The sequence below is a fragment of the Mastomys coucha genome, unplaced genomic scaffold (genome assembly GCF_008632895.1).
Source record: "Mastomys coucha isolate ucsf_1 unplaced genomic scaffold, UCSF_Mcou_1 pScaffold21, whole genome shotgun sequence".
Classification (NCBI taxonomy): domain Eukaryota; kingdom Metazoa; phylum Chordata; class Mammalia; order Rodentia; family Muridae; genus Mastomys; species Mastomys coucha.
Window position 1 is genome coordinate 97,754,376 of NW_022196904.1, and position 20,000 is coordinate 97,774,375.

The 20,000-nt window shown below is 43.3% G+C and overlaps 2 protein-coding genes across 4 annotated transcripts in view; one reads left to right on the top strand and one right to left on the bottom strand.

Moving 5' to 3' along the window:
- The window catches only part of Tub (TUB bipartite transcription factor), a 22,761-nt gene extending 15,415 nt beyond the window's left edge, over nt 1-7,346 (top strand). Inside the window, exons 8-11 of the mRNA XM_031384930.1 lie at nt 575-717; nt 2,110-2,208; nt 2,394-2,565; nt 2,972-7,346. Of these exons, the coding sequence (XP_031240790.1) occupies nt 575-717; nt 2,110-2,208; nt 2,394-2,565; nt 2,972-3,105 (548 nt within the window). The 3' untranslated portion in view covers nt 3,106-7,346. The remainder of the gene's footprint in view (nt 1-574; nt 718-2,109; nt 2,209-2,393; nt 2,566-2,971) is intronic.
- The window catches only part of Ric3 (RIC3 acetylcholine receptor chaperone), a 49,690-nt gene continuing 36,896 nt past the window's right edge, over nt 7,207-20,000 (bottom strand). For 2 of the 3 annotated variants that reach the window (XM_031387793.1, XM_031387791.1), the window contains exon 6: nt 11,199-11,958. In XM_031387793.1, the coding sequence (XP_031243653.1) occupies nt 11,519-11,958 (440 nt within the window). In that variant the 3' untranslated portion in view covers nt 11,199-11,518. Of the gene's footprint in view, nt 8,066-11,198; nt 11,959-20,000 lie in introns of those variants that run through there. The other variant, XM_031387792.1, reaches the window with a different exon arrangement.

Genomic DNA, 20,000 nt, shown 5'->3' on the forward strand with positions numbered 1-20,000 from the left:
CTGGCAAGTCTTTGGACATCTCTGAAGGAGTCTGACTGGCCTTGAGTCCGACAGGACCAGGCTGCTCCTGAGTATTGGGTAATAGGCCCAGCGTGAGTGACAAGACAAACCAGGATGTTGCCAGTGATATAGGCCACAGTGGAAGAGTTGCTTCAGGTCCCTAGTCAGAGCCAAGGGAAAGGCCTGCAAAGAAGGCCTGAGGAGGTGAGATGGGGAGGCCCTGAGTGAGGTCTCATTGAGGAAGAGTAAGTAAAGACATGAGTAGCTTAAGCTGGACACATCCTGGGCAGAACAGACACAGACATTCTCCGTGAGGTGCAGAGTGCTCTCAGGCCTCCTGGATGCCACTCTGCTTACTTTCTAGAAAAAGTAGTGCCATTGTCCCCTCCAAAAAAACCTATGAACACTGACTCCCTGGATTTTCTTCACTGAAATGAAAGTCAACCCTTTGAGTTAACAGCTTGTAGAATATGTCCACTGTGTCCCGGGGTCTGCTCTGGCCCGTCTAATGAAGGCTCTGTAGGTTCCTGGTAAGAGAAGGGGCTATCCTGTGCCATGGGAAGAGGTATGTAAGCCTGTTGGGTGTGTCTTCCCTTCAGGTCCAACCTGATGGGCACCAAGTTCACCGTTTATGACAATGGTGTCAACCCTCAGAAGGCATCCTCTTCTACGATGGAAAGTGGAACCTTGCGCCAGGAGCTGGCAGCAGTGTGCTATGTGAGTCCTCAGTTCCTAGGTAGACACGAACCTAGGTCAGGTGCCTGACCGGGGGCTGCCCCCTTTACCTTGATAGGTAGTCAAGGCTGTGTCTAAAGGGCTGTCGTCTGTAGAGTGACCCTGTGTGGGACAGTCTAGACTTTACCTGTCTTCAGGGTTCAGGCCACAGCAGGCTAACTGCCTAGGGAGCTCTGGGAATCATCCTGTGTCCTGACTCAGGATGCTTCTGGTAAGAAGGAAGTAGAGGCCTGAGTTCCTTTCTGTACTTCATCCACATCTGGCTGCTGCAGCTGCATTGCCAGGCACTGCATGGGTCTGAGACCTTTCAGAATTGTTTCAGAACAGAGATTCTGTTTCCTCTGTGGTCTGGAAACTGAAGCTTGCAGTTGGGGCACTTGCTAGCACTATACCAACAAGAACAAGACTGGGGTAGAAGTATAAGAGCATTCTCTGTGGCACACTTGGTTTCTTCATCTTTAAAAGTAAAGGGAGATGATGTCCCAGGGACACTTCTTAGGGACAATTAGGACTCCTGAGTTATTTTGGATGATCCCATAGTGCCGCCTGCTGGTCAGTTTTAGAGAAGCAGCCTGAGACCATCTGAATCCGTGGTACTGTTGGAGGGACTTAGGACATAGTAAATAGAAGCAGTAAACTCCTATGGCATTTAAATCTTTAGTGAGAGACAAGCCATAAAACGGATGTAAATGAAATAGGCATGTTCTTGATGAATGTTCAGAGTTAAAAATCAAGTAGAGGTACGGATATATGTGAAGGTGTGTGTGGACCTGCAGGAGTGACGGCAGAGTGGGTCTGGCCAAGGTAATGCCTGAGAAAAGATCAGAAGTGAAAATCAGGTGTGTACATGTCTGGAGGGCAGAGTACTTGCAGAAGAGTTAAGATAGCAATAAGGCTAAGGAGTAGGGGCCAGATCACACAAGGCCCTGACAATAGAACACCAGTTCCAGCAGGGGGAAGAAGACATCCTTGAACACAGCAAGGGTGCTGTGCTGAGAAGTGATGCTGGGGAGAGACAGGGGCAGAAACAAGGAGTTGCATTAGTGGCTGTCTGGCGGTCTTAGATGCTGGTGTAACATGAATGGATGGCGGACAGAAACTGTGGCTAGGTTAGGATGAGGTGTGAGAGAGCGAGGTTTGTGTGACTCTGGTGCACTTGAGTGAGGGCACTCTGTACTCAGGCTGACCTGCCACTGACTGGAGCAAGCTAGGCTATACATGGGAGCAGTCTGGTCTGTGCTGGATTTAGAGGTGACTATTAGACTGTCAAGTGCAGATGTTGCAGACATTTTATTCATCTTTACCTCACTGGTTCAGTCTCCCCATGGATAAACACTTCTAGGTAGCCAGTGCCGAATTCTCTTGTTTTCCCAGGAGACAAATGTCCTAGGCTTCAAGGGACCTCGGAAGATGAGTGTGATCGTCCCAGGCATGAACATGGTTCATGAGAGAGTCTGTATCCGCCCCCGCAATGTGAGTCTCTATCTAATGCTTTCCTGGGCTCCAACTTCTATGTGATCTTCTAAGAATTCCATCAAGGTGTAATTTGAAAAACCCTGGAAGTCTAGGGAACCTCATTCCTGGGAAAGATCCCTTTTGGGGTGGTTATGATGCCAAGTCTTGGGTCTGGCACAAGTGAGCTCCCCACACCCCACCAGGAACACGAGACCCTGTTAGCACGCTGGCAGAACAAGAACACAGAGAGCATCATTGAGCTGCAGAACAAGACGCCAGTCTGGAACGATGACACACAGTCCTACGTACTCAACTTCCACGGGCGTGTCACACAGGCTTCTGTGAAGAACTTCCAGATCATCCATGGCAATGACCGTGAGTGTTACAACCCCTGTTTTTGATGCTGTACGCATGGTCCCCGGCCCCCTTGCCCCCTCTGACCCCGATCTGGTCCATACCAGCCAGTGATGGGATGTGGGTATCTGGCTATTGTTAGAACTTTCTAACTGTAGTGATTTAGAGCCCTGCCCCTAGATTCTTTGTGCCCAGCGTGTCTGGGGCTTGGGAATACCCTTTAAATGGATGTCTTTTCTTTCTTGTGCCCTGCTGTCTGTATGCATCTCCTCTCTTTACCCTCTTGCTCCTTACGATTCTCTTGAACCTTTGTTTTTTTTTTTCATCCTTTGGATCTCTTTGGCATTTCTGCTTTTTCCTTCCCTCTTGTGGCCTGTGTCTTACCTGGTCTTCCTGTCTCCACCATTCTTGCTTGGGCATGCCACAGCGGACTACATCGTCATGCAGTTTGGCCGGGTAGCAGAAGATGTGTTCACCATGGATTACAACTACCCACTGTGTGCACTGCAGGCCTTTGCCATTGCTCTGTCCAGCTTTGACAGCAAGCTGGCCTGCGAGTAGAGGCCCCCACTGCCTTTAGGGTGGCCCAGTTCGGAGTGGAGCTTGCCTGCCTGCCAAGACAGCCCTGCCTACCCTCTGTTCACAGGCCCTCAGTGGGCTTTCTGGCCTTACCAACCAGAAACCGGCTGCTCTGCCTCTGCTGCTGAAGCAGGGGAACAGCAAATGGGTATGACAGGAAAAGAGTATTTCTGTGCCCCAAGGTCAACACACATACCCAATCCTGGGTCAGTCCCCTGCTGCAGTTGTGTTTACCACACTGGAAAGCCTCTTCAGCTGGAGGTAGAGGGAGAGGAAGCACAAGCAGGGCTGCTGTGGCTCAGCCATCCACTCAGCCTACAAGCCAGAGGACAATGGGTGTTCTAGGAGGTAGGGGAGCAGTGAGTATGTGTGTATGTATAAGGCACTTGAGCTTTATGTTGCAGAGGGTCTGGTGGTCAGCAGAAAGAACTCCCACTTCAAAAGGGCCCATTAGGCCCAAATGGGGTTAGGGGTGGTAGGGATAGGTGCGTGGCAGGCCCCTGCTAGGATTGCAGGGGCCTGGCTATGTGTATTAGCTGGTGGTTTATAATGCTAGCTCATTTGTTGCTTCAGATTTGCCCAGTGCTTGCACAAGCAAGAACCCAGCTCTCAAGGCCAAATATCTGAGTGGATGGGGATTATAGGAGTCATCCAGTAGACTCCCTACATCAGGGCTCTCAGCAGCCCCAGCACAACACCTCTGACACACACATGGGATCTAGGTCACCATTCAAGTAATGGTATGCTTCAGGAAGAATGTCCTCTCTGGGAAGACTCAGCTCCCATTGTTGCCAGCATGCCATGATCCATGAGGGCTGTATGCCATTCTTAGGGGGATGGAGCAGGGTGAGGGGAGCAGAGGGTATCTTAGGGCCACAGGAGCTCAGAGGTGATAGTACTCTGTATGGTCCACCAAAAGCAATGCTGATCCCTGAGTACAGGGTACTTGTCTCTTGGTTACCTCACTGGTTAATGACAGAGTTGAGAACCTCAAGTTCTTTTGCTCCAACTGTTGCCCAGAAACTAGACTCTGACCTTCTGGGGTCTATTCTGCATGTCCTTTCCCTTCCCAGTTCCTGAGATTAAGCTCTCAGAGTTAATGTATAAGGTTGGAAACCTTTCAGTAGGGAATCAGGCAGTTCCCTGTTGAAAGCTGTTGAGGTTTTACACACCATTCTGATCTGATATGGCCTGTGCGTGGTTCCTCTATGAGGACTTTGAGCTGTGCGCAGACCTTAGCAGGACCACTGTACACTTTGTGTATGTATGACAGGCAGCCCAAGGGTTCTGGGCTGGGCCTGGATATCCCCTCCACTTGGACGGCACCACTCGTTTGGTGGGCTTGGGAACACCGAGCTCTTGCCCATGTGCCATTTGTGAGAAGTTTCTTGCCTCGATGGAGATGAGAAACCAGTGGAAAGCAAAGAGCATTTAGACATCACCTTTTGCTTTGAAGCAGATATGCTTGGACAGGCTAAGTAGAAGTTTAAAAAGTAGAGTCATGTAGAGTCATGCTTTGGATATGTGAGTCATGCTTTGAATATGAGGCTCTGCAGGCAAGGAGGCTGGATTGATGTAAATGGAAGTAAGTACTTTAAAAAAAAAAGATCTAGACTTCCTGGGTTGGACACTCTAAGCAAGGCACACCTGTAGCAGGGTCTGACACACCTGAGCCATACATCTCCATCAGAGAACCCTCAGTGAGGTAGCCTTTGTTTACAGTCTAGTTTCTGCAGGGCAGTAGGACTTCCATGCTGGGGCTGGCCTATCTCCTGATGAAAGATTACAGTGCCATCTCCTTCCCATAGCTCTGTGTCTGCCCTCCCTTCCTCCCTGACTTCATAAGGAGAAATCTCCTGACATTAGAGGTGATAGAAACCAGATCTTTAGTCTGCTCAGGCTGTTTCTCTGGGTTGATAAGTTTAAGATTGAACAGGCTGATTTCTAGAATCTCATGAGTGGAGGGGACCCTCGTGATTAGGGGAACTGGAAGCACAATGGAAAACTCTTGGGCTCTGCTCTCTGCTTTACCACACAGAAAAGAGGGCTCTTGGCTATTTGAATATAAAGTTGGTAGCACCAGGAAATAGGCTGAACTTTGTAGCCCACTGTGGAGAGGAGCAGCCTCAGCACAAACCCCTCTGTTGGGCACTGAGTGACAAGACCAGCCTTACAAGGTCAGATCTTAAGACTCAGCTCCTGGTGATAACACCGTTTCTTGACCACTGGCCCTGTGAACACAGGCTAGTAGACTTCAGATACCAGGGCCCCGGGGATCACCTGGGTTAGCCTCTCCCACAGTAAGATTTCTTACCCCTCATACCCTCTTCTCGTTGGTCCTTGGCTGGGTAGCAAATTGATGAGAAGAGCAGTCTAGTCTGTAAGAGTGCGGGGCAGCTGGAACCTTAGGCAGCTCCCGTGGTGTGCTACTGGCTCCACACCCTAAAACTCTCCACCCTCTGCTCCAAAACAGCTCTTCTGCAGAGTGGTAATGTTAGCTTCCCCATCTCCTCTCCAAGTCTAGCTTTTTCTGTCCTTCTGGCTCCAAGGTGCTCTGTCTCTCTGTCTCTGTCTCTGTCTCTCTGTCCCTGTCTCTCTGTCTCTCTCTCTCTCTCTCTGTGTGTGTGTGTGTGCGTGTGTGTGTGCATGTGTGTCCAGAGGAAAGGGCAGTCTGCAAACAATGAACAGAAGTTTAAGATCACATCAGAGTAGGAAAGAATAAGGAGGCAGTGGTGACCACTGTGGATGGTGCCTCTTCATTCCATGCTCTTTCTCCCATGGTTCTGAGCAGGTGACTATCAAGGAAGTGTAGTGTCAGTTCACTGGAAGAGGAGCCGAGATGTGCATCCTTTTAAATGAATATGGTGTAGTGATGATGCCTTAACAATCTTGACACTAAGGTGAAGCAAGCGAGTAAGGTTCGTGCCTATGGGAAGACAGGCATTGGAAGCCATGGTGTGTGGCAACAGGCTGGAAGAGAACTTTTAGTAATCCTACCTTCTTCAGAGACAAGACAACCACACTGTAAAGTGGGCTCTTTTGGTGTTTGTTTGTTTTTTTTCTTTATCCTTTCTGGAAATGGCAGATCTATTTGCCTCAAAATGTTATGTAGAAGTAGTTTAACAAGCAATAGAGATGACTGCTTAGACAGGGTCTGCAGGGAGCTCTGCTCTGCAAGCACAACACCTGTCTCATAGATGGACAGCCTGGTCTCCCTTCTCAGCAGTCCTGGCCTCCCCCTTCTCTGTATTCCTTGCCCCAGCTACGATATCCTCATGGGATTTCAGGATGCCAGATACCATCAAAGCATGCTTTCTTGTGGTGCCTAGCACTGTGACTGGGGCCCAACTGCCCTTCAGAGTTGGGACCTTATACTGCCCTAGGCCCTGGCTTGTAGACCTGCTTTAGTCTCCAGAACGGGCTATGGGATAGTTTTCTTTCAGTGTGTGGCCACCCACCCTAATTCACTTCCAGCTTGCAATCTTCTGTCATTTCAAGATCTTAAGTACTGGGATGGGTTTAAGTTTTCAGCACAGAGGCAAGCTGATCTAGGAGCATACAACTGTACCGAGCAGCTAGAGCATTTGAGCAAACTATGTAATCTCTGTGTGTTCCCTTCCCTGCAAGATACAGGCCTGTCAGAGCTTGCTGTAGGAGTTAGGGTAAGTGAAAGTTAGACCTGGCTCTCGTCACTACCTTTCCTAGCTCATCACTGTGCCTTCTTTCTTTCCTAAGAAAGACACTGCACCCCTCTCCTCCCCGACTGAGGTCCAGGTAGAGTGGGAGATGAGGTTGAAATGCAGAGTGTTCTATAGAGCATCTCAGTAGCATAGAAGCCCAGCTCCAGCCTCCTGGACCCCATACTGGTGACCGGCTTGGTGAGGACAGGCAAACTTTCTCTAGCTGAGAGCACACTTAGCCAGTTTTCACGCCTAAAACATGTATGTCAATTTGCACATGATTGTCTTTTTCCTATTTTGGAGTGGTCAGACATTTTATTTTTGTTCAAAATTATCTGGAGTTTTAGACAAACTTGCAAAACTGTGCTTTTATTAAGTGACTTTTTGAATAAACTTTTTGGTATTCTGAAGCAAATGAATTTATTTATTGGTATGTGCAATGACAAACTTGGTATTTTCCCATAATGACATTATGTATGTTGTAGAATTTAGTGTTTGTCTAAGTACAGACATGTATCAACAAATTAAACTTGAAATGTTTGACTGCTGTGTCCTTGTTTTTCATAGAGAAAAAGAAAGCATGTCTCCCCTAAAATGTTCTCCATTCCATTCCTTTCTAAGCGCGTCAAAGGGTCAGGTGGGTAAGAGCAACAGAGAGGGCCCAGAGGGTTTCAAACCAGTGACATGCAGATCAACACTGCCTCTCCTGTGGTGCCACAGTACAGCATGAGAAAATAGGGATAGAAGACACCTCCTGATCATCTGGTCACTTAAGGAACTGGCTGACAGTTCTTAAGTTTGCTTGGTGGGCACAGCCCATGTAGTCAGAACTGGGCTGTAGTACTTAAGGGTGGGAAAGGCCCAGCCATGTGACTGCAGGCCTTGCTTGGAGCTGGGTCTATTTAAACAGGACTCTTACATAGTAGGAACTTTTCTCAGTCTGTGGTGGATTTGAAGCCAACATGATGATAGTTGTTCTTAAAGGGAGTCATCATAAAGTCACACAAACCCCAGAGTGACTCTGGACCATTCTTGGCATGCACAGTAGCCATAGAGAGGGTAGCTAGTTGGGTAGTCCAGCAGCATGAGATTCAAGACAGTGATGGTGCTAAGCACCTACCATTGCACACTTCATTCTGGAGCAGATACTTCACAAACAGTCCTGTAAGGTGGACATGATTCCTGGTCAATCCCCAAGGAAAGTGGTACCCTTTGAAGTGAAGGAATGTCCTGTGTTCTTGATACTAGAAAGTGTTTTAGGCATGTTAATGGTTAAGGAGATTACAGAATAGTTTGGTCTGTATCCTTCCTGATCACTGTGCCCAATAGGCAACACACAAAATGTTCTTTGTAGATACAAATTGTCTAAATAAAAAGGGGAATTTAAGAGCAGGTCTATAATTAGGGTTCATTTATCTATTCAGTTAAATGTTTTGATGTGGGTCAAATCATTCCCTACCTGAACATGGCCTGGTTCCTGTAGCAACTGCATTTGTAAAGACCATATACAGGGTGTTCTACAAGGGAAAGGGGTTTTGTTTGTTTAGTCATCAGGTTGAAGAAAAATACTAAATTGTGTAGAGCACATACCGAGGAAAATCTTGTTTTACACCTATTACCTCTGGTGTTTACTCTTGATTGCAAACTTAAGGGGCTTAGAATCACCATGGAAACATACTTGTCTATGAAGGTGTTTACAAGAGTTAGTTTAGGAAGAAGACCCATCTTTACTATGGACAGCATCATCCCTTTGGCTGGGGTCCCAGACTGAATAAAGGGGGCAAAACAAGCTAAGTGCTATCATTCATCTCTCTGCTCCCTGTGAGCCAGTCCTCTAGCTCCTGCTGCCCTGAAGGACTGCCCTCAACTATATGCTCCCCCTGTATGGTTACCTTCGACATAGCAATGAGAACATTTAATTATGCCATGAGTATTAGTTGGGTTCCTCTTTTCAGAGTGTCTGAGTGCAGACCATAAGTTATTTTATTATCTAAGTCTAAATACAAAGAACATAGTTCTCACAAGCCATTATTTCTAGAGGCTGAATCCATCTCTACTCAGCATACCTCCCAGGCCCAGTTTGAGATAATGAGTCTTGTGTTCCTGTATAGCCAAGTTAAGGGATCTTCTGGCTGATTAGCTGCCTGACTTACCAAGCATGCTCCTAGGTGATGTGCAGTGGCTTCTTAGGCCAACTACTGCTATGGTGCCCCAGAGGTCACTGGAGACCTAATGGCAAAGCCTTGATGAAGCCCTTAATACTGAGAAATGAAGATCACAACAATGAAACCAAACCCCTTGATGTTGGTCAATCTGGCTTAAATATACATGTAAAATCATCATATCCAAAAGATACAATTCTGGAAAATAAACAAACAAAAAGCCTGTATTCAAAATTACTAATAGGTACTTCAAAGTTTCTGGAATATACAAACAAATATATTCCTATATATTTGCAAACTAACATCTAGAGTAGCAAGAACCATGAAGGTTCCTTTTGGCAGGAACTGTTTCCATAGCTGATCCCCAATAATAGCAGAGTTGGTTCTAAACCCTTTGCACCTGACTATCCATCTATATACCTCACTGTCCTTGCTAACCTACTCTTTCTGCCCAAATGTCCTTTCTCTCTCTTGCCACGTTCTTAGCTTGCCACAAAGAGTCTTCTGAAATGTTTTGGTACTTTGGCAAGAACATTCCTGTTCTTCTATGTTCCTATAGTTTAGGGTCTACACTGTAATTAATTAATAAAGCAGCTACCACATGATACATTGTTATGTATGAGCTAACAACATAAGCAAGCTGCCCTATGTGCATTGACTACCTCATTTACAACTTACAGCCCTGTAAGACCTGTTTTTACTTCCCTCACACTTTACAGATGCCCAAACCAGGCTTGGAATGCCTAAGGAGCCAATCTAAAATTCCACAGCCTGACTTGCAGGGCAATCTGCCTGAAGAGTTCACGATCTCAAGCCTTCCTATGGTCTACAGGGCATCTGTCAAACTCGCACATTAAAGTGAAATTCTTCAAGGAACAAATTCAGTCTTCTTAGTACTCAGCACAGGGCACTTGTCCAACAAATGAATGAAAAGGAAGCAAGTTCTTATCTAATAACAGAATTATATCCTATGAACAAAAATTAGAACCAGTGACATGGGGCTATCTTAAATCAACTTCTCATGGTAGATGCCAGAACTATCCAGAAAACAATCTGCCCAAATAAGAGTACAAGAGTACCTACATTGCTTTTTACACATAGTTATGTCAAGACCATCTTTGGTACATGTTCAACTGCATTCTGCACAATTTCAATCAAACATTCTACATGGATTGATACAGTGAAGTGTGTTTTTAGACTCATTCTTAAGGTTCTTCTTTAATCCAACTAACATGTAGAGCTTTCTAGTAGCTGACAATATCTTACTTTAGTCTCAGACTTGAGGACAGCCAGTGCAGTAAGCTCCTGCACTGCACTGCACCAAACTCTTCTGGTATCATATTCATGCCAGCTACAACAGAACTCAAGATTATCCAGCTTCACAGAATTACTTAAATTTTGAGTCTCCTATTTCATGACTGGGAATGTTGTTGGAGACACACAGCTTTTCAGCTTTCAATTCATGTAACTGAACTGACACACCCTTGTTAGAATTCTTAGGTTCCATCTTATCTCACAAAGACATGGTTTCCTGGAAGGACCACCATACTTAAGCAGTCCTGTAGCTTAACAGGCTCAAACTTCAGCTCTGTGGTATACAAACTAATGCTTCAAATTCCTTCTAGCCACAGAAGACATTCAAAGTTGCATTTAGATTTGGCAGTTCTGTTCAACAGAATAAAGACAACAGAAGCTAGGGATCAAGGGAATATACAAGCGAAATGGTCTCCCAATAGGCCTGTGAGTCCATGGCCTGCTGTTCTGGAGGAGTCAGGGTATCTTAGAAGGCTATGAGGAGAGATTGCAGCTCAGTCAGCTATTTTTTTCTTTCTTTCTTTCTTTCTTTCTTTCTTTCTTTCTTTCTTTCTTTCTTTCTTTTTTCTTTTTTCTTTTTTTTTCTTTTTCTTTTTTTTTTTTTTTTTTGGCTTTTCGAGACAGGATTTCTCTGTGTAGCCCTGGCTGTCCTGGAACTCACTTTGTAGACCAGGCTGTCCTCGAACTCAGAAATCCACCTCCCTCTGCCTCCCAAGTGCTGGGATTACTGTGCTCTGGGCCCCTAGGCTCAGAATGGAGCTTGCTTTTCTCAGGGGACCACTAACCAGCTGAAGGCCCAAAGAATAAGGCATTTGGGAATCTAAAATCTTCATTCTTAAAACTTAAGTCCTCAGTATCTGTTAGCCTAGTTCTCATTCACAGCCAACCTATCCTAACAAGTCTATTCAATGAATCATTCACAGGTAAATCATCTATTGCTCTTATGAGGAGGGTTCAGACGTTTGCCTAGGTGGAACCACCTGCAAGCACAAACAACCAAACACAATTACTGAATGGGTTAGTGTCTCTGAGAGGGAAAGGCAAGAAGAAAAAGGTGATTCTGTCCCATGTTCACACTAATAGCTACTTTGCAAAGTGACAGGTGTGCAAGCACCAGGAAGGATTAACTGTATCCATGGTAGTGGCCCAGGCTATGAGATTGAACACAGAGAAGGACGCAGAGGGCACAGGGCCATGGATGAAATTGAGGAAAGGATACTTTTCCCAAGCAGGCCGCTTTCACTCAAAACCCTGGGGGCTGCGCCTCCTCAACATGCCACCCGTGTGTGTGCTATCAGTGGTGACCCCCAGCCCTTCATTTGTAAAGTCTTGGGGCAAGTTTTCCTTGGTGGCTTCCTCTTGCTCACTGTAGCCATCTGCACTGAAACCAGCATTCTCTGCCAAGACAGCAGGATCCTCCTCTTCATGAGAACAGCAGGAGCACGATTCTGGTTTAGGGTCACACAGGGTAACACAATTATCTTTCTGGGTTCCAGGGTCAGTGGGCAAACGATCCCAGCTCAAATCCTCTGATCCTTCCTCTTCTAACTCTCCCATTTGTTCAGCTATTTCTTCAGCAGAGGGCTCTTTTGGATCAGGGTAATCCACCAGGATTGTTTCTTGCCTACGCTTGATACCATCCGAAAGGTCATAGATTGGATAAGTCTCTTCTGGGTAACCTAGAGAGGGAAGCAGCACAACGTCTTAAAAAGAGCATCTTTGAAAATAAATGGTGTCAGGATCAGAGCGGATTCTCTGGCAACAGCTATCCTATCCTAACAAATCCATTCAATAAATCTCTAAGATGGTCCTAATAGTCCTCAAGTTTCACTTGAACAAATTCCGAGCAGTCTGGCTGACGGTCTCAGTGCTCTGTGAAATACAAACCAAGGCAGAGGAAAATCCTTTGTAAGTAAGGGGCTTGGAGTAGAGGTAAGTCTCACCCCTCATTCCTGCAGCCTTGATGAAGATTATGCAAACAGCATGAGCCTTCAGCATTACAGATGGAGAGGGCTTAGCTCAAGGCTCATATTTACAATTTCTATTTGGAACCAGTTCCAAATCTTCTGGTGGGGGTGGGGCTGGGAAAAGGAATGCTAAGCTCTTTAAAAAATAAACCATAGTGCTTTCTACTTCTCAAAACAACCAAAATAGTCTTTAACTGTCAGAAGCAGGGGCAAGTTAGCAAGACATGACCAAGACCCCATAGGGCAAGAACTGCATTTTAGAGACAGAACTCCCATTGTTGGCACCTTCATTTTGACAAGCTGGAACAAAAGGAAAAAACAACAAACAGGTAAGCAAAATGAGTAACACTGCACCAAACCTCGGCTATGATAATGAGAAAGAGGCTGTGCTGCCAAGTAAGGAATGAAATGAACTAAGTCTGTGCCAGGCCAAGCCAGAGCAGCAGATGGACCTTGTGGGAGCTCATATGGCAGTGCTGGCAGCTGCGGTGCTCACTACTCAGTGGAAAACTGCAGAATTCAAATCCATTTGCACATTGATGATAACTGCATATTCAGCTCCAACAGACACCACTTCGCACCATCAATTGTGAAAAACAGCAATCTTTTGGTACATGTGAGGTATCTAGAGACATTTTTACAACATTATTATGAAAGTATTCAAACTTATAAAAGTATTGTAGCATTTATAAAACTTTTCAAACTTTCCAGGTTTTTTAGGAGGGTAGCATAGCCTTTATTTTGTTATATTTTTCCTACTAGTTTTAATTACAAACAAGTTTTAGAAGAAAACACAATTCACCCAGAATCCTACCACTGGCAATTTTTTACCTCTGGCTTTTAAAATCATATATGCATAGTATTTCCTGCTTTTTTAATAAAGAAGGATTATGTTGTTTAATAAAGAATATATACTGTTGTCCTATACTTTTTGCTTTAGTATGTGTCATTGGTATTTCTCTATGTTGTGCAACACGTGATTTACCTTACATAAGGTAAATCTTACATAAGGCATCTGAACAGCTTCCTTTCAACTTGTCTCCATTGTAAACTATGTGGTGGTGAGGAACTCTGAATAAACCAAGACCATCTACCCCAATTCCTCAAGATGGCCTTCTAGAAATATGGAGAGTAGGCCAAAGAGAACAGTCATTTTAAAAGACTTTGTATCTTCACCAAATACTCTGCAGGAGAGTCATCCAATATTTCAGTTCTCCCAGTGATGTAAAAGCTCCCTCTTACCAAACCCTTACCAGCACTGACAAGAGTATCAGAATCTTGGCTGTACAGCCTTCACTCCCAGAATAACTGTGGACAGTGCTAGGTAAAATGAGTGCAGCTACCACTGTGGTTTGAGTGTCCCTTTCCAAAACCCTTTTTGAAGCTCAATTCTCAAAGTTATATATTAATGATATTTTGAGGGTAGGTCTTTAGGAGGGGATTAAATCAGAAAGTAGGATTAAATCTGAAGGTAGTTTGCACATGATGACATTCATATCTTTCTAAGAAGAAAAACTGAAGACAGCTTACTCTGTCTGGCTATGTGACCTCTGCCATACAATGACCCAGCAAGAAGTCTCTGACCAGATGCCAAATGGATGCTGACACCATGTTCTTAGACTCTAAGAACATCAACTAAATAAACCACCATGCTTTATGAGTGACCTCATCCAGTATTCAGTTATAGCAATAGAAAATGGACAGTGATAGTTACCCAAGGCCTTCACAACCTCATGACAGGGGCTTGCTTAGATCACAACCACTGACTTCTCAAGAGAAGTCCATTTGCTTGACTTCACTCTATATAAAGAGCAAAGCTTACCTTTTCATTTTGATGATTACTTGTTTTGGTATCGGAGGGAAAGCAATTAAACTCTAGCTCTAAGCCCAGTTAGCTCTAGGCCCAATTGAGCTGTGCCAGGATTCAGTCATCCTGGCCTCCATGGCCTAAGGAATCAAGCCAAGCTAACACAAAGTCCCAGGGCAGCCCTATGACTCTACTTATGCCTACACCTAGCAATCATTCTACCAGCCACCACAGAAGCAGGATCCAGGCCTACCCAGCAACAAGTGAGCTTTAGATTCCAGACCAACCCTGAAACAGTTAAGAAACCCAGCCACAGTGTCTGTGTCTGTCCAGAATCAAGGTACATCTAGAATCAGAAACCAAATTGTTGAATGTAGACATGGGATCCAGACTTAACTACCGATGATGCAGACCTGAAGCTAATTTCCACAGTCTGGTGGATTCAGGAACCATGCTCATTTCAGTAGATGTGAGTACTAGAGAACACCAAGCTTCTAGATCACCTCTGGATCCCACAGGCCCAGGACCTAACGGAATGTCCACAGGACTTTCTAATGCAGAATAGGCCCTCAGACTGTCCCAGCACCAGGCCAGACCTTTTAGACTCATGGTTCCAGACCCATTTCAATAATTAGCCTCTGAAGACTCAGTTTTACAGCTCATTCCAACTCTAGGTCATCCTCCTTGGGACCCCAAGCTTTAAACAAGCCACCTAAAGATACAAACAAAGCAACAACAAAATCTAACAATAAAGAAAGGCTGAAAGAGAGGAAAAGAACAAAGAATCTACAAAAGGAACAGAAAAAAACTACCAAAATAACAGTCAGAGGCTAGTGAGATAGCTCCACGGAGTAAAAGCACTTTCCTTACCACCAAGCCTAACAACCTGGAGTTCCATCCCTAGGATAAACATAGTGGAAGGACAGAACCAGCTTTGACAGGGTGTCTGACCTCCACATGCATACTATGGTGCACACCCACATGCATATGAACACACATAAAAACACAAACATAAATAAATGTAATAAAAATCTTAAATGACACTAGTAAGTCCTAACCTATCAATTGTTACATTGAATATAGATGGGTTAAATTCTCTAATCAGAATAATGGTGAAAAGATTTTAAAAATAAAAAGTCCCAATTCTATGCTAGCTATGAGACATTTATTTTAGCTCTAAGGGCATACATAGAGTGAAGGAGAAAGAATAGAAAGAAGATATCCTGTATAAATTGAAAAGTAAAAAAAACTATTTATATGTAAGTAAAACTAACATTAAATCCAAAACTATCACTAATGACCCACTTGAATGCTGAAGTAGCTCATGTAAAATGACTTTACTTAATACTTTAAAACATCTTTAAGAAATACAAACAAACAACAAAGATTCATTGCTTCTATGAAAAACACAGCAATTCAAAACATGAGAACCAAACTAAGCAAATCATACAGCAGCTACTAATAAATAGTCAACACAGGAAATAGGATTTAACATGTCAGCTTATTCCTAGTGACATTCAAGAGGATACAGAGCAAATGGAAAACAGAACTACTGTAAACAGAAAGGCATGACCACAAGATGAAAAATTTATACTCATGAATAAAGCTCACAAGCTCAAGATGAATATGTCTGAAAATTAAATCCATATATTAGAAGTTCACATTGAAGAATTCTGTAACAAGATATAAATGACAAAGAAATGGAAATTCTGAGAAACTGTGGAGGTTGATCAGTGTACCTGATTTTTAATTACTAGACTGAAATCAACATCAAAGCATTAATAAGAAAAGGATGAAAGAAAACATCTACTCACTGAAGAAAGGTTCACAAACTGCTGGGCAAAAGTAATATAAAAACACATTCATGTTTACACAGACAGAACCAATGGCTGTGACAGAATTCAAATTTTTAAATATAAGATGAAAATGAATTCCAGGCTACCTACTGAGAAAAGGGGTCAGACCAAAACAATACTTCTTGTTTTCAATCAAATGAAAAGTACAGAATGAAGAAGGATTTCAGATTTTTTTTAAAATACGTGAGTGTTTTTCCTGCACATATGGTTGTGTGTCACACACATGCCTAGTGCCCAAGGAGATGGGAAGGATCCCTTCAAACTGGAGTAACAGATGATTGTGAGTACCCATGTGGATTCTGGAGACTGAACCCAGGTACTCTGGAAGAGCAATCAATGATCTTACCCACTGAGTTGGGTCTCTAGCGCTGGATTTTCAGATTTTTAAGGAAAGGCATTGTTGTGAATATTCTAGCAAGATGAAAACTCCATATACATATCCAAGTATTCTGAAGGTATGGTACTTTATATAGAGTAAAAATGCTTTAAGTGAATGTGTCCTTTTATATCACCTCAATGAAATGCCTAAGATAATTAGCTCATAAGAAGAAGGTTTATTATGGCTGAAGGGTCTAGTGAGCCTAGCCCAAGACTGGGCAGCCCATTGCTTTAGGCTTCTGGCAAGAGCAGCACCTTGCAACAGAAGCAAGTGGCAGAGCCAAATTGCTTACAAAGGCCAGAAAGTAAAAAGGAAGTGATTGGGGTGCCACACAAAGTCACCTCTGAGGGCACCCACAAAAAGGGCTAAGGGCCTTCCCTGAGGTCCCACTTCCTAAAGGTTCACATCCAAGTAGCAGTGGCTCAGGGACTATACCTTAACATGTAAACATCAAAACCATAGCAGGACATTGTCAGAAATACCAAAATTTACCAAAAGTTAAATTTCAGCAACTGTAAAGCCAGATATAAGAAAGTGGTGGCAGGCTTGGTGCTCAGGCCTGTGATCCTAGCTACCTCTGAGGCAAGGTTCAAGGCAACATAGTGAGACCCTGTCACAAAAGATGCCTTTAAATGGACTGCAGATGGAGGTCAGTGGTGAAGCACTTCTCTAATATGCAAGTAATGCATATTCAAAGACTCTAAGTTCAACTCCTAGTAGAGAAGGGGGAAAGTAAGTCATATTCAGCTGTCTATGCCTAAATCCCAGCACTCAGGAGGCACTGGCAAGGGGACAAAGAGTTTGAGGCCAGCCTAGGCTATATGGTAAGAGTTTATCTCTGAAAAAGAGAGGAGGAAGAGGTGTAAAGGAGGAAAAAAGGGGAAAGGGTGACTTATCAATGTAAAATAATCAATCATTGGTAATATGCAAGAAATGTAATACCATGGTTAAATAATACTTGAAGCAGGAAAAAAGCACATTTTTATAAGTTAGTACCACAGCTAAACTCCATGTGATCTCAACACAACCTACAAGGCAGTAGAAAATGATGGGGAAGGGAGTAATATTGGGAATAAGGTTGTAAATACAAATTTACATGCTGAAAGAACAAAGAAATTTCTTTTATTGATGATTAGCAAGGCTGGAATTCATTCTCACAGTTTTTACAGCTGACCATTTTTTTCTTTTGTGAACTATTCAACTGTGAACATTTTAGTGACTCCTGCACTAGTCATAGAACTTTTTATATACTAAGCCTATCAAACTTGTTTTCATCCATATTTGCTATAGTCCATTTGTATTTTCCAGTCCAGTGTTATCTTTTAAATTCTTATACTATCTTAACTACAAAAGGTGAAAGTTTTATTTATGGAAAGCTATCCTATTAACATTTCTGTTATAACTTCTTGTGTTACTTTCAATAAATTAATCTTTTTATCTTGAGATAAGTATAGGTTGACATGTAGTTATAAGAAACACAGAAATCTCAGGTTATTCTGGTTTCTTCCAATAGTGGCATGAAGAAAAATATAGCTTAATATCATAACCAAGATACCTTCAATAGCAGAACAGGTGCTGGGAGGTGACTCGATGGAAAGGCCTGGAATTAAATCCCTAGCACCGTCATACGTAACAGTTGGGCATGAAAGACCTGCCTGTCTCTGCTTAGTAAGCAGAGACAGAATCCTCAAGACAAGGTGGCTAGCTAGACTAGTGAAGTTAGCAAGCTCGAGGTTTAAACAAGAGTTCCTGCCTCAATAAATAAGGGAGTTGCCAGTTAAAAAAATGCCTGACCTCAACCTGTCACCTGTACACACATGTGAATGCATATATACACAGGTACCCCACACACATGCATGCATTAAACATACATAAAAAGAAAATATAGCAGAGAATGCATCCATCCACAGGCTGCCTCATGATGTTACCTTTCATGACCACACCCACCCTGTCCTGTTGGCATGTCACTCCTTAACCCCTAGCAACTACTAGTCTGTTATCTATCCCCACAACTTTGCCATTTGAAGATAATACATATAGAATATTCACCTTTAAAATAATCTTCTATTCTTTGCTCAGCAAAATTCTATGCATGTACCAATAATCCATTCCTTCTTATTGCTTTGTGGTAGGTATACTATGGAGTACATGTACCACCATTTAACCCATTCACCTGCTAAAGGACAGATTCTGGATAGATAAGGCTGCTATCAACATTCATGTACAAGTTCTACATATCCCTGTCTTAATTTCTTGGGGATAAATATCAAGGCTACAACTGCTATAATGCACAGAATTGTCATGCTTAGGTTTTTAAACAAACTACTACATCATTTTCCAAAACATCCTCTTGTGGATTGAATACGAAGTGCCTCTTACATGCTATACTTTGAATGCTTGGTTGCCAGCTGATAGTTCTATTTTGGGAGGCTGTGGAGGAGGTGAAGCCTAGCTGGAGGAGCACAGATTATTGGGAATGGATCCTTGGGTGTATAGTATCCCTGGCCACTTCCCTGTTTCTGGCCCTTCCTTGTTATGAAATGGGATGTTCCACTAAGTCTTCCCTGCTATCAGCAAAGCTGGTAATTTGTCACAGAGACAGAAAAGTAACTAATACACATGCATCCTATTCATGTCACTAGCAAGGTATGCATGATAGACCCTTTGCATCTCAATCTGCTGCTGTTATTTCTTGTTTTGGTCTTTCTAAAAGGTTTGGAGAAACATCGTATTTCTAATTTTTTTTTTTTTCTTTTGAGACAGTGTCTAACTATGTAACCCTCTTGCCTGGAATTTGCTATATAGATCAGGCTGGCCCTGAACTCACTGAGATCCATCAACCTGCCTCTGCCTCTGCTCAGGTTAAAGGTGTGCACTACTATACCCAGCTATCTTATTCTAGTTTTAATTTGTATTTTCTTAGAGAAAAATAATGTTGAACATGCATTAAAGTATGTATTTGCAATCTGTATATCCTCTTTGCTGAAATGTCTGTTTATATCTTTTGCAAATCTTCAAGCCCTTCAAAACAAATGGTACACAGTAATTCCAAGGAAGTGGAGGGGGCTCACTGAGCTCTTTGAGTTAATAGGAACCAGACATAAGAGTTCAGAGAAGGAAGGGAAGTTAGAATTTGCTGAGATCTACAGTTTCTTAGGTCTCTAATGAGTACCGAAATGGGAAGAAACATGATCCTTAAGAACATCCTAAGAGCAGTTGTGGTCTACTATCCAGGAGACTTGTGACACACCTGGTGTAAACTGGACTTATTAGGGCTAAATCAGCCCTGAGTGAACTCCAGAGCCAACCCAACAATGAGAAAAGATCAAAGTGATAAGCCTCCATGTAGACTCTGAGGAAAAGAGAATCCCAAGGAAGAAGAGGCAGAAAACATGTCAGAGCCAGAGAGGACAGATGAAGGATATTAGGACATTAGGAGAACAAGGGCCTCTGGATCAACTTAGAAAGTAGGTTTAACACATGAATATTTTCTGTCTAGCTATTTTATAACCAAAACAAACAAACAAACAAATGTAAGGCTCTTTTTCTTTAATTGTTACATGTGTGTGTTAGGACCTAGGTAAAATGTTAAGGCCTAGGCAACAGTTACATGGATAGCCTACCATTATAAGGAAACTTTCTCCTATATTTCTGATATTACTAGGAAACTTTCTAATGCCAAGATTAATTACATATTCTGTTATGTTCTGTG